The sequence below is a fragment of the Callorhinus ursinus genome, unplaced genomic scaffold, assembly GCF_003265705.2.
Source record: "Callorhinus ursinus isolate GAN/ISIS: 27379988/994484 unplaced genomic scaffold, GSC_fseal_2.0 scaffold124, whole genome shotgun sequence".
Taxonomy (NCBI): Eukaryota; Metazoa; Chordata; class Mammalia; order Carnivora; family Otariidae; genus Callorhinus; species Callorhinus ursinus.
Genome location: NW_027397186.1, coordinates 336,025 through 349,934, shown reverse-complemented (window position 1 = coordinate 349,934; position 13,910 = coordinate 336,025). Strand labels below are relative to the sequence as shown.

General features: G+C 43.9%; 2 protein-coding genes across 2 annotated transcripts; one reads left to right on the top strand and one right to left on the bottom strand.

Annotated features, from left to right (window-relative positions):
* Positions 1 to 182: 182 nt before the first annotated feature.
* GLA (galactosidase alpha) lies at positions 183 to 9,376 on the top strand. The gene is made up of 7 exons (XM_025874390.2): positions 183 to 429; positions 3,199 to 3,373; positions 4,364 to 4,541; positions 5,083 to 5,174; positions 6,588 to 6,749; positions 7,149 to 7,346; positions 7,917 to 9,376. Exons 1-7 carry the CDS (start codon positions 236 to 238, stop codon positions 8,178 to 8,180), a joined length of 1,263 nt encoding a protein of 420 aa, XP_025730175.1. The 5' UTR covers positions 183 to 235; the 3' UTR covers positions 8,181 to 9,376.
* A 737-nt stretch (positions 9,377 to 10,113) lies between these two features.
* RPL36A (ribosomal protein L36a) lies at positions 10,114 to 12,878 on the bottom strand. The gene is made up of 5 exons (XM_025874483.2): positions 12,768 to 12,878; positions 12,254 to 12,359; positions 12,000 to 12,067; positions 10,570 to 10,692; positions 10,114 to 10,278 (listed from the first exon to the last, which is right to left on the bottom strand). Exons 1-5 carry the CDS (start codon positions 12,876 to 12,878, stop codon positions 10,258 to 10,260), a joined length of 429 nt encoding a protein of 142 aa, XP_025730268.1. The 3' UTR covers positions 10,114 to 10,257.
* Positions 12,879 to 13,910: the final 1,032 nt, after the last annotated feature.

Here is a 13,910-nt window from a genome sequence, read left to right as displayed (position 1 = left end):
CGCACTTCCTTCTGGTATGCAAACAGGGCGGGCCAATATCAAGAAAGGAAGAGTGTGATTGGCTGCGGTGCGTTTGACGTGACTGATCATTGGTCCGCCTCTGGGGATAACCGTCCCAGTTGCCTCAGAAACAATAACGTCATTATTTAATAGCTCACCGGTGATTGGTCCGCCTCTAAAGTTAAACTTAAAAGCCCACTTCACCGGTGGAAATTTGTATTGCATTAAGGTGGCAATGAAGCTGGAAGGCCGAGTGCGGCTGCCGGGCTTCCTGCTGGCACTTCGCTTCCTGGCCCTGGTTCTCTGGAGCTTCCCTGGAGCCAGGGCCCTGGACAATGGCTTGGCGATGACCCCTACGATGGGCTGGCTGCACTGGGAGCGCTTCATGTGCAATGTTGACTGCCAAGAAGAGCCGGATTCCTGTATCAGGTATGAGAGATAATGAGTACCCCCTTGGGTTCGCCTTCCCGTGTGTTTGTCTGTCTCTGTTTGGGGGGAGGTAGAAGGTCGCAGAGGGAACATTTGAGCCTGAGGGAGGGCTCCCCTACTGCTGCTGCTGTTTTATCTCTAGCAAACTACCCTGGTGGGGAACTAGCCCTAAACTTTGGCGTGACCCCCTCCTGCGGTAGGAGTCGGGTCAGCATCCCCTTACTTCTCCGTCTCTTTGTGCCGGATCAGCCAACTAGGGACTTGATCCATTCACCATCCACTTCTGTTCAGACCCTTCTTGGGATGCTTGCTCTGCCTCTGTCTGCCAGGCACTGGTAGTGACCACAGCCGGGGTGAGTAGGAGAGACAGAGGACTAAGACACGTGCTCTTTCTTCTGCTTTTGGGGTCAGGGGTTCCTTGGCTGTAACTGGAGGGAGTTTAGAGGAACCAGGGAGTCTCTGAGATATCCCCACCCCCTCGCCCTTGAGTGTGGCATCTGGCTAGAATCTGGTTGACCTGGAGGAACTTTATAAAGGTTTCCCCTTCTGTCCAAAAGTTGAGTGTTCCATAAGCGGAAATGGCTTAAAGTGAAGAAGCAATTACCATTAATTTATATGGAAAAATTTTTGAGCATTCCCGGACCCAAAAAATAACTTCTCTTGGCTTTGATGCACAAAATAAATGGAGATAAATCACAGATGCTCACAGACACAGTTCAAAGCTATGGAGGCTTAATGCTGGGATGCTGAATGTAGTTCCCATCACATATTTCTTTTTGTCTTTTCCTTTTTTTCCCTCTAAGTAGTTGCTGGCTTCTTTTTATATCTGATAATAAAACTAATGCATGATCATTGCAAAAAACGTAGATGGTAAAGAAGAGTATAATGAAAACACAGTTTTCCTGGCACAGAATAAGTGCTTCACAAATGCAAATTATATGTATATCATTTATTTAAGCAATCTCCTGTTGATAGCTATTCAAGCTCTTCAGTTCTTTTTATTACTGTGAGGCTGTGTTAACCATCCTTGTACATCATAAGATTCTTTCCTTAGAAGTGTAATTATTGGATCTAAAGGTATGTTACATATCAAACTATTTTGTTACATATCAAACTATCCTCCCCAAAAGTTTTACAAATGCACATCCCCAAGAACAGTGTATGAGAATGTCTATTTCCCCACACACTGGCCAACACTGTATTTTTGTCATTCTTTTGAAATTTTACCAATCTGGTGTTTTTATTTCCACTTAAATTTTTAGTTGAAATGTTCTGGGTTTGGTTTTGGGGTTGTGTGTGTATGTGTGTTTGGTCTGTCATATATTATGAATATGGTGGTTCCAGCTTATGTTGGTTTTTATGATTTCTGGCTCTGGCATCATATTGAGAAAGTCTTTACCTACCTGAAGATAATATAGTCACCTACATTCTCTAGTAGCATTTTTATGGATTTTTAAAATATTTAAATTTTTTGGATGCCTGGGTGGCTCAGTTGGTTAAGCGACTGCCTTAGGCTCAGGTCACGATCCTGCAGTCCATGGATCGAGTCTCGCATTGGGCTCCCTGCTCTGCTCTCCCTCTGACCCTACCCCCTCTCATGCTCTCTTTCTCATTCTATCTCTCGAATAAATAAATAAAATATTTAAAAAATATTTACATCTTTAATCCACCTGGACTTGATTTTCCTATAAGGAATGCCACATTTAATATATACTAAATTCCTGGGGTACCTGGGTGGCTCAGCCGGTTAAGCGTCTGCCTTCGGCTCAGGTCATGATCCTGGGGTCCTGGGATCGAGCCCACATCGGGCTCCCTGCTTAGTGGAGAGCCTGCTTCTCTCTCTCCGTCTGCCCCCCGCCCCCCCACTCGTGTGCACACACATGCTCTCTCTCTCAAAAAATAAATAAAATCTTTTAAAAATATGTATATACTAGATTCCATGGTACCAGATGGCTGGAAGGATCTCTTTCAGAACTTTCTAATTCCATTGATTTGTATATTCTAATGCTACTGGTACTATACCAGCTTCATTTATCTTTTGTAAAATGTTCATGTGTTCTCTCAGGTGAACTTTTGAATCATGTTGCCAAGTTCCTTAAAAAGTCCTTTTGGGGTTTGTTCAGGGTTTTAATAAATGTATAAGAGATGCCTGGGTGGCTCAGTAGGATTAAGCATCCTACTCTCGATCTCAGCTCAGGTCTTGATCTCAGGGTCGTGAGTTCAAGCCCCATGTTGGGCTCCACACTGGGCATGGAGCCTACTTTAAAAATGTATAAAGGTATGTTTTAACATTGAGTTTTCTTATCCCAGAGCATAATTACGCCTCTCCATTTACTGAAATCATTTGGGAACATCATAGTTTTATTCATATGGATTCTGCACATCTTAAATTTATCTCTAGGTATTTTAGGTTTTTCTGTTGCTTTTTTGGTTGCTCTTGTGAATGATATCTTTTTTTTTCCAAACAGGTTATTGTTGGTATCTAAGGAAGCTGTTGATTATAGTAACTTTGTAGTTTCTTACTTTACTGAACTTTCTTCTTAGTTCTAATTACCTTTTCAATTTCATGTATTTCTCATTCCTAATTGAGGTTCTTAGGGTGGAAGTATTCGGGCAGGGGGAAATAAAAAAAAAAGGGCCCAGTCCATTTTACCTTGCACTGGTTACTACTGAATTGGGTAGTAACTGGGTTGAAAGAACTTGCAAAACCCCAAGATGCCTTATCATTTGTTTAACGATTTGCAACAATTTTTGGAATTTCTCTTTCAGTGAGAAGCTCTTCATGCAGATGGCAGAACTCATGGAGTCAGATGGCTGGAAGGATGTAGGTTATGAGTACCTCTGCATTGATGACTGTTGGATGGCTCCCAAAAGAGATTCAGAAGGCAGACTTCAGGCAGACCCTAAACGCTTTCCTCGTGGGATCCGACGCCTTGCTGATTATGTGAGTTTATAGATGATTCTCTTCCATTCAGGAGACTGTAAGTACTTTTGTACTGAAGCTTATTCAGAAAAACTGAGAAAATAAAATAGCTGCTATTATCTGAATATCAAATTGTAAGGCTTATCACGTGGAATTTTCATTCCATCAGCAGATCCTTGTTTTGCAGTAGCTCTTGAGGCCCGTCTTGGAGAAGTTCTCCTTTTGCTGAAACCACTGAATTCTCTAGGAGGAAAAGGGAACTTGGTTCTTGACATGTGTGCATGTATTTCCATATGCTTTGAGCAGCTATTACAATTGTAGTATAAAGTAGAAGATAGAAGGAATATATTTTGGAAATTAAGGAGTAATAGAGCTGGACACTAAAGGCAATGAAGACAGATGTATTCAGTACTACTGCAATAGGGGAAGGAGCCAAGATCAATTTCAAATACAACAAAGACAAGTGGGGTTTTATAGTCAATGAGCAGACTTGAGGGGGTCAGTGGATGGAAAATTACCAAGAGGAGACATCAAGGTCTAGAGGATTCTTGCTAAAGGCAGGCAGGCCAAGGAGTTAGACACGAAGGGCAGGGGATGAGGAACTTGATCAAATACCAAGGGTAGGGAGATGACTTAGCAGGATTCTTGCTGAAACAACATGAGGCCTACTTGAGAAAAGGGCACAGAGGAGCCTAAGGTACGGTCATGGTGAGAGTCTTTGTCCAAATAATTGTATCATTGCCATGGAAAGGCAACTTTTAGGATCCCATCAGAAAAAGAGAGTGATAGCTTTCCCTTTAGTTCCGTATCATAGCTTACATATATAGTTTGAACTCAGCAGCATTGGAGACTTTGTCTCCCAGCTAACTCACCTGGATAATTTCGGGGGTTTGTGAAAAAAGAAGCCCCTGATACCTAGTGAAATATACTTATCTGTGCCCCCAACCTACAGTGGTTCTCTCTACTTCATGATTGCCCTTCTACTGTGGTGATCCTTTTCTCTCATTTCAGGTCCATAGCAAAGGACTGAAGCTAGGAATTTATGCAGATGTTGGAAATAAAACCTGTGCAGGCTTCCCTGGGAGTTTTGGACACTATGACATTGATGCCAAGACCTTTGCTGACTGGGGAGTAGATCTGCTAAAATTTGATGGTTGTTACTGTGACAGCGTGGAACATTTGGAAAAAGGTATGATTTAGCCATGAGCAAAGGGAGGAACTTGGAGGCCAGGGTAACTGGAGCATTCCAAAGAGCTCATCTTCACATTTTAAATGCTCAGTCATGATACTGGAAATAATTATTCTCAATGTGCCAGAGCTCCTATCTCTTCTTTTCTTTTCAGTTTGTCCATGCATGTAAAATCCACGCATGCCTAATCATGGCTAATAATGTGCACGTTTCATTCAAGAGGGCTCCAAGTTCATTACAAATAGTAATTGTAACTTTCCATAACAGCACTTGGGAAAGCATCTGGAACGTCAGTCCCAGAAAAAAGAGCATCTTCATTCCTGCCTTTCCTCAGTCTATGCACCATCCCACACTACCTCCTGAGAACAATCCCAGCAGTCTGGGAGGTACTAAACACAATTTAATTACAGAGCAGCCACCTGTCTCTGCTGCTGGTTTAAGATATAACCACGGCCTTTCCAGGCAGCCTCTTTTTAAAATACACAGCGCCAGCTGGAAATTCCCTTCTTTCCCTTATTTCACCCATTGTTTTCTCATACAGGTTATAAGCGTATGTCCTTGGCCCTGAACAGGACTGGCAGAAGCATTGTGTATTCCTGTGAGTGGCCCCTTTATATGTGGCCTTTTCGTAAGGTGAGCTAGTGAGCACAGAATCCAACAGAGCCTCGCTGATAGATTTTCAGAACTTGAGAACAAAGGAGACAAAGGGTCTCCTTCAAAGTCCAGCCTTACTTAACAGTCTCATCCTACCCTCTCTCTCAGGATCCAACCACTTCTCACCCTCTCCACTGCTGTAATTGGAGTCTAATCTGGGAAATCGGTCATCTTTGATTCTTCCCTTTGTCCCGCAGTTCACAGGCTATCCACCAGCAATGCTATCAGTACTATCTACACAACACATCCTCAATCAGCCCACTTCTTTCCATCTTGGTTGCATCCACCCTGGTCTTGCCCGCCACCATCATCTCTGCCCAGACTGCACCATCAGCCTGGTCCGCTTCCACGGTCCTGCCCTCCATTTTCTAAGCAGCACCGCAGTGATCTCATTAAAATGTAAATCCTATCACTTCCCTGCTTAACTGGCTTCCCATTGCATTTGGAGTAAAATCACACTCCACTGATCTGGTCCTGGCCTGCCTGCAACCTCCCCTCACTCTTTCCATGACTGCACTGGGTTTTCTTTTTGTCCCTCAAACACGCAAGCCTGCTGCTGCCTCAGGGACTTTACACTTGCGTTTTGTTTTTGCCTGGTACATTGTTCCTTCGAGATTTTTAAATGGTTGGCTCCTTAACACTGAAGTCCCAAACCAAATGCCACATATTCAGACAGCTCTTCTCTACTTTAAAACAGCCCTCTATCTGTTTATTCTTTATCACATTGATCTGCTAAATTTCCTTAAGAGCTTAGCACTGTATGGAATTATTTGTTGATTGCCTTATTGTCTGTCTCCCCACTAGAATGTAAGCTCCAGGAGGGCAGGGACCTTGTCTGACTTTATCACTGTATCCCTAGCTTAGGTAAGTGTTGAATAATTACTTATACAATGAATCCGTTCTTCCCCTCTGATCTCTGCAAAATACTCTCCCTTCTTTCTCAACATCGTAAACCTCTGATACTCTCCCTCCCTATCTACAAACTTGTATTCGTTCCATTAACAAATCATGTGCCTAGGATGCAGATTGCCTTATCCTATGCTTGTGTATCCTATGTAATTTTGCAGCTTTTATTTTTACTTACAGAGATCATTTTAGTGGTACATGTCCGTTTTAGGAAAGTGTGAAAATACAGTAAGTTGTGAAAAAAATTAAAATCTCCCATAATCCCGATACTTAGTTACCATTTGGAAAATTTCCAACATAAACAGTGTTGAAGCCATTTTAAGGACAGATTTTAAGTTATAAGGCCTACTTCTGAAGCAGACTTCTTACAATGAAATTCCATTATAATAGGGATAAGAGGCTACTGGTACCTCCTTTAAACTTGACTGTTTTCATCTTGCAAGAATGTCAGTAGAAAGTAAACAGAAGAGTTATGTGTTTTCACAGCCGAATTACACAGAAATCCGACAGTACTGCAATCACTGGAGAAATTTTGAGGATGTTTATGATTCTTGGCAAAGTGTAAAGAGTATCTTGGCCTGGACATCTTCTAACCAGAAGAGAATTGTTGATGTCGCAGGACCAGGGGGTTGGAATGACCCAGATATGGTAAGAACCTGAGCCCTCCTTATTCAAGCCCCTGCAGTGGACCTGTTCCCTATTGATTTTTCAAGGCAAATCAGAAGGGAAAATTCCTAGAATAAGGCCTTACATGAGAGTACTCAGAGCAGGGTGCCACAGAAAGTGGCTTCTGTAGCTAGGCAACTTTAAAAATGTTTTTGTTTGTTTATCTATTCGACAGAGAGAGACACAGCGAGAGAGGGAACACAAGCAGGGGAAGTGGGAGAGGGAGAAGCAGGCTTCCCGCAGAGCAGGGAGCCCGATGTGGGGCTCGATCCCTGGACCCTGGGATCATGACCTGAGCTGAAGGCAGATGCTTAACTGAGCCACCCAGGCGCCCCAAATGTTTCATTTTTTAATTTAAATTCTTGCTCTTCTTTGTCCCAGTTAGTGATTGGTAACTTTGGCCTCAGCTGGGACCAGCAGGTAACTCAGATGGCCCTGTGGGCTATCATGGCCGCTCCGTTACTCATGTCCAATGACCTCCGACACATCAGCCCTCAAGCCAAAGCCCTCCTTCAGGATAAGGATGTAATTGCCATCAACCAAGACCCCTTGGGCAAGCAGGGGTACCGGCTTAGAAAGGTACAGTAAATAATGTTCTATGGGAGAAAATAGGAATTGGCCAGGAACATATGCTTTTGCCTTCTAGTTTACAGTTCATCCAAATGTTTGTGTTTAAGATGGAATGGCTTTATGCCCAAGTACCACCGTTGTCCTGGTCCTAAATCTGTTAAATTAAAAGGATGTGCACTCGTCTTTTGAGACTACTTTTTTTCCTTAAAGATTTTATTTGCAAGAGAGAGAATGAGAAAGAGAGCGCGTGAGAGGGGGGAGGGTCAGAGGGAGAAGCAGACTCCCCGCTGAGCAGCGAGCCCATGCCAGGACTCGATCCCAGGATTCCAGGATCATGACCTGAGCCGAAGGCAGTCGCTTAACCAACTGAGCCAAGAATATTTACTTTTAATCTTCATATTATAATCAGTAATGAGGCTCCTTTTTTGCTAACCATTACCTTATTTCCAAAGCACGCTGTAGGATTTTAATTTTTCCTAGAAGCGCTCAGTTCTGACAATAACTGAATGCCAGTACCAGTAAGGCAGCTTCCTGCTAGTTACCAAGCTATCACACCTATTTTCTTGGCTTACTTTTCAGGAAGACAACATTGAGGTGTGGGAACGCCCACTGTCGGACTTAGCCTGGGCTGTGGCTATGGTAAACCTGCAGGAGATGGGTGGACCTCGTTTTCATACCATCTCTATTGCTTCCTTGGGTCAGGGGTTGGCCTGTATTCCTGACTGCATGATCACACAGCTCCTGCCTGAGAAGAGAAAGCTTGGGTTTTATCAGTGGACTTCAGATTTAAAAACTAAGATAAATCCCACAGGCACCGTTTTACTTCGGCTGGCAGCAACCTAGCCTACACTTTTTAAAAAGCCGCCTTTGTTGCGGCCCCTGTGGCTCATCTGTTAAGCCTCTGACTCTTGATCTCAGCTCAGGTCTTTATCTCAGGGTCCTGAGTTTAAGCCCCTACTTCAAAAGGAAAAAAAAAAATGTGTATTTTGTTGCCAAGTGATTCCCCCACTGGTGTCTCCCTTTTCTTCCATTCCCACTTTAGCTGTCCTCCTTTCCGTCAATAAAATTTTCCTCAGTGGAGTTTTGTAAAAACTTCTAAAGGTATCTTTAGACAACATTTTGGGGAAAAGCTTTTGAAACAAACTGAAAGAATGTGCCAGGCACTGTTCTAGATGTGTTAAGTATATTGAGCCATCTGAATCCTCACCAACAGCAGAGGCAGGTACTTATCCACTACAAACTGCAGCCAAGATTTCAGCCCAGACTTTTAACCCTTCAACTTACCACCTACTGAGGTGCTTGGATGGCACTGCTTAAATACAATCTTAGCCCAAAGGGAGGGGAAAAACAAAGCTACTTGAAGGGCAAAAAATAGCCCAGCAGGAATAACCTACAGAAGCAACCCAAGAGACCACGTTACTGAATTTTTATGGAACCATCTCATCAAGACACACTCCACCACACAGGTTTCCAAATCCTAAGGTGGTTTGCAGTCTAGATCCAAAAAAAGCACATGGCTTACTTTTCACCAGCAAGAGTTGATACGTTATGATCTCTGGCCAGAACACCCTCTCCCCTTTTAAGTTGCCTCCTCTCTAGGATGTGATGAGGCAATGATCTTCAGACTGCGGCATGTGGGAATGGATCATTTTTTTTTTAAGGAGGTGGTGCAGGAGAATGCCAAGCAGGCTCCACACCCAGCGCAGAGCCTGATGCGGGGTTCCATCTCACAACCCTGAGATCATGACCTGAGCCATAATCTAGAGTCAGACACTTAAGTGACTGAGCCACCCAGGCGCCCCAGGGAATGGATCATTTCAAAGGCATTTCCAGACATTAGAATTCCCTTTTCCTCCCATTGATTTGCCTGAGGACCAATCTGTAGTCAAAGCTTCAAGCCTGCTCATCACCTCTCCCCTTTCACAATCACCCTTCTCCCACATGACCAACGGCAGCAGCTCACCCAGGCTGAATGCACAACAGCACAAAATTAGCAAGGGACAAAGACCCTCAAAATACAAAGTGCATGTTTAACAATTCCTTTGCCTGTTAGGTGATTATCAATTATTTTCAATAAAATTGGAGGAGTAATCATCAGTTGCTACAACTGGCAAACCCAGACTTAATCACCCACGGAAACAAGGCAATCTGGAAGAAAACTGCTCCATCTCAGAGATGTACTTCGTTACCAAAATGTATCGCTTATATATTTCGCCTCCCGTTTTGCTGTACAAGTATGAAAAGCTGAACATCAGTAAGAATCAAGTATACAAAGAGGAAAAGGATGTAAAATTTGCAACGATTAGACATCTTTAAAGATCGACAGATATCCGTTAAATTCTGCTGGGCAGCTTAATTCCCTAGACATTATATCCTCTGCAGTTATTTCAACCTGAGAATTTATGTCTACTTTGAAGTCTGAGGGGGTACATCAAGAGGTCTGAGAAATGTTAGGAGAGTTAGGTCTGAGCACTTAGAATACATATAGAATGCTCTGCATAGAAAACTGGGCCTAAATTCCTCATTAGATGACTGAAGTAGCAAGGGTATAGGAGAGTAAGTATTTCACTCTTCGTAAACTTTACATTCACTGTGGATATAACTGTTAGTTTTCATGGGACTCTATGTCCCATGATAACTAATAACCCTTGTGTAACAGCGAAAGGAATCCCATGAAACCCCCATGTTAACTGAAAGTGCCAAATTGGAAAATCACCATGTTTGATATGAGTTCAACCAGATCAAATAAATCCAAAATTAGCAAAGTACCCAGAAGAATCCTCAAACATAAACTGCCCCACAAGGGGAGTTTTATTGATGGCACTAGTTTATTTCCCTCTTAAAAGACCAACTGCAACCAAATGAAGTGAACATAACCTCATGATTTTATTGTCTTCGTAATATTAACAAAATATGAAGCTTAGAACTGGATCACTTGGCCCTGTAATGGAACAGAAAAAAAAAAGTGAGTTTTTTTATTTTGCAAAGAACTTCTATTCTCTCAAGTACACGGTCTATCCCCCTAAAGGGATCACCACCTTTTAATTAAGTCAAGTCTCCTCCTCATCCCTCTACTACTCATGCCAAAACCCACCAAAAACTTCTTACCTTCAGCTATGGGTCTAGTTATTTTAAGAGGATTGCCCCATTCCTGATTCCACCATCATTAAGTGGGGAGAATGTTCACCTCTCCCAATAGAAAAGATTGCACCTTCCACCCATAATTATATACCTTTCTCTTCTTATCTCCTCCCAGTTCAAAATGCTTGCATCTCTTAATAGCCAGCATTCTCTTAGATCTGCAATTGGGCTCAACACATTCAAGCCTCAGCACAATCTTCTTTGTAGTTTTAGCCTGGAAAAAAATGAAGTCAACCCCTTCATAAATCACTGCAGAAAATCTTTCTTCAAAATAGGACTGTTGGGTTAAGTACTACTTAAAGAGAAGCTCTACAAATGACCGAGTTGTGGCAATTTGTCTTTAGCTATAGGGAGAAAAAGGAAATGTAAAAATCAGTGCATTTAAGAGGAAATTTAATAGCAAGTAGGTGGTTATCTAATTGCCATCAAATTCTCCATTCCCATCAAACATCCCAAAGAGCTTATCAAATAGGATTCATCACACCACCTTGAGCTTGTGGCCTTTCACCAGCTCATAGTTGGTACTCCCCACAACCAAAAATGGGTCAACCAAGTGTATGACACTGTGAACTAAACATAACTTTCTCACTAGGGTTAATAATTGTTACTTAAATCTATCAATTCTCTGGAGACTACCTAAAATTATGTCTACAATTTATGTGCATTCAACTGTATTTATTTAACTCAGCATACACTAATGAACTTTTTAAGTCTACTCCTATAATCAGAATTCTACTTCTGCCCGTTCACAGTTCTCAGAAAAGCCAAAGCCCAGGCAGAATCTTCCCACCTTCTCAACAAGTTAGCTGAATGTGAAAAGGTGATCTGGCATTCCTTGTACCACCTTGAGATCAAACCATTTCTGGCACCTAAACGAACACTAACATTATTCCTTAGTACTTTCTGGAACAAGGCTGAATGAGCAAAGCGCCAAACAAGAAATGCTGTGTTCATAGGAATGCTATTCCAGGCACTGTGTACTTTAAGGGGTAGCCAATCACCTAGGGCAGAACAGGAACTCATTTGGCCTGGATGATTGAATGACGAGAGAATTCAGGAGGGCAGCGGAAGGCCTAGATAAGGATGTTAAAGAGCTTTAAAACTTCATGAGATAGGTAGCAGACTGCAGGCTTCTGAACTGAGAAGCAAAGTAAGAGCAATTCTCACTGCAAGCAAGGGCTGAGGATTCACTAGGGTATGACAGGGAACAGGGCAAAGAAAGGATTCACTGCTGTACTCAAACTTCAGTCCTTAGGAAGTCAGGGCACATTTCCTTTACTTGATGTCTGCCTCTTCAAAAAGGGAAGGACCAAAAAAAGGGAACACTGAGACAGTGCAGGACTGTAGACTAGAGTCAGATCCGGGGTGCACTCCAGCTCCACTGCCTACTAGAGTAGACAGGTCACAGTAGAGCACTTCACTGAAACCACACACCTGTACTGTGCAAGTGTGGGCTGGAGAAAAATGCAAGGTCTTTACCACAGTAAGTGGGAAGCATGTCAAATAGTAATTACAACTAACCTTTTTCCGGAAAATCGGCTTAGTCTGCCCGCCATAGCCACTCTGCTTCCTGTCATAACGCCGCTTTCCTGGGAGAACCAAGTTCTTTGTTAGGTATAATCACACCCGCCACACGGAAAAGTCTTCTTACATGGTTTATCTTGGGTTTTCCAGCAGAAATAACAATACCCAGGTTGGGGGGGGGGCACGGGGCTGCTCATGTATTATGAGAGTTCCCGAATGATTAAAACCGCATTACGTATAGACCGTCTTACCCTGGGCATAAAGAGAATCTTTGCCCTTCTTGTACTGTGTCACTTTGTGGGGCTGGTGCTTGCCACACTTCTTGCAGAAAGTCCGGCGGGTTTTAGGAACGTTCACCTAGGAGAGAGAGTTCAGAATGAGCGGCATTATCAGATACCAATTGCACAACGCCCTAACCGACCCAGCTGACATCCCACGAGGGCTTGACTCTCAGACCCCTCGCTAGCACACAACACTCGACCAGAAGGTGGTACGGCCGCACGTGCTTCAGGTCCAGCGGCCTCCGCTGGGCCCAGAAGTGGAGAGCGTGCACGTTCCCTCCACCCCCGGCTAAGTCTACCTCTTTGATCCCATCACTTCATTTCCTGGCCCCGAAGCCCAGTGCCTTCGGGGTCGATCCCGGCAACAATGGGTTTCTTTGGTACGAGTCCACACATGGGCCTAGAGCCAGCCTGGGATGGCCTCGGTCAAAGTGGGCGAAAAGATTAAACTGGATGTTACCGGGCCCACCGCCCCGGGTCCTACCATGTTTGCGAGAGCGCTATCGGCACGGAAAGAAAGAGGCTGGGCCGGAAACGGAAGTATATAGGCGGTTTCTGGTCGCTCTTGCTCATGGGAGTCGGCGAGGAGGATCATAGAGTCTAAGACTCTGTGAGCACCGCCCTCTGGCGGCTGAGGGGACTCGCTTCGGAGCCATGGGTGGGAGCTGAAGGAAGGGCTCGGCCTGAGGTGGATCCTATCTTCGGCTTGCTCCGATCCTCCAGCTTTGCAGCTTTTCCTCACTTCACTTCTGGCGGACGCCGCTAGGTAGCAGCGTTAAAGGAGGGAAGCCGTGCTCGTTCTAGACCCTCGGGCGTCCCTGTCCCTATCTCCGAGAGAAGGGAGGACTAGGATCAAAGGGAGGGGCCCTACACACCCAGGTTCCGTTACTGTTTCCCATCAAGGACACTGGGAATATCTTAGACCGTGAACTGCTGGTTAACTGAAGGCTTGGAGGGAGCCAGTGCTCTAATTCGTTTATCACATGGCTGGCTGGTCCATTCAACAAATGTTAATTGAATTCCCATTCTGTGTTGGGCACTGTTCTAGGGGAGGGACACGATGATCAAATAATCTCATAAATGTATAATTACAAAGTACTCTGTAAAATAGTACCAACGGTCGGCATTCAAGCAGCCCCCTTTCATTGAAGGAGCAAGTTGGCTGCCCTGGGTTCTGAAAAGTGACAAACTGTCCAGTTCGTACAATCGCAATCAACAGGCCAAGAGATAGACAGTATCCAGCAGCTCTTCCCTTCCCTGCATACCTGGCAAAAGTCATGTGCTAGGTTTCAAGAGTCTAGCAGAGAAAGACTGCCAGGTACTGAGTATTTAAAATGGGTTGTCTCAGGGCGCCTGGGTGGCTCAGTTGGTTAAGCGACTGCCTTCCCCTCAGGTCATGATCCTGGAGTCCCGGGATCGAGTTCCGCATGGGGCTCCCTGCTCAGCAGGGAGTCTGCTTCTCCCTCTGACCCTACCCCCTCTCATGCTCTCTCTCTCTCTCTGTCTCATTCTCTCTCTCTCAAATAAATAAATAAAATCTTTAAAAAAATAAAAATAAATAAATAAAATGGATTGTCTCATAAAATTCTCACAGTAATTCTAGGAGGTAGGTGGTACTATTATTCCC

Coding starts and splice junctions, on each gene's coding strand:
- GLA (XM_025874390.2), top strand. CDS start 236: ATGAAGCTGGAAGGCCGAGTGCGGCTGCCGGGCTTCCTGCTGGCACTT. Junction 3,374..4,363: donor TCCGACGCCTTGCTGATTAT/GTGAGTTTATAG, acceptor CTCTCATTTCAG/GTCCATAGCAAAGGACTGAA. Junction 7,347..7,916: donor AGGGGTACCGGCTTAGAAAG/GTACAGTAAATA, acceptor CTTACTTTTCAG/GAAGACAACATTGAGGTGTG.
- RPL36A (XM_025874483.2), bottom strand. CDS start 12,878: ATGATCCTCCTCGCCGACTCCCATGAGCAAGAGCGACCAGAAACCGCC. Junction 12,068..12,253: donor AGATTCTCTTTATGCCCAGG/GTAAGACGGTCT, acceptor TGGTTCTCCCAG/GAAAGCGGCGTTATGACAGG. Junction 10,279..10,569: donor GAGGAGATAAGAAGAGAAAG/GTATATAATTAT, acceptor GTTCCATTACAG/GGCCAAGTGATCCAGTTCTA.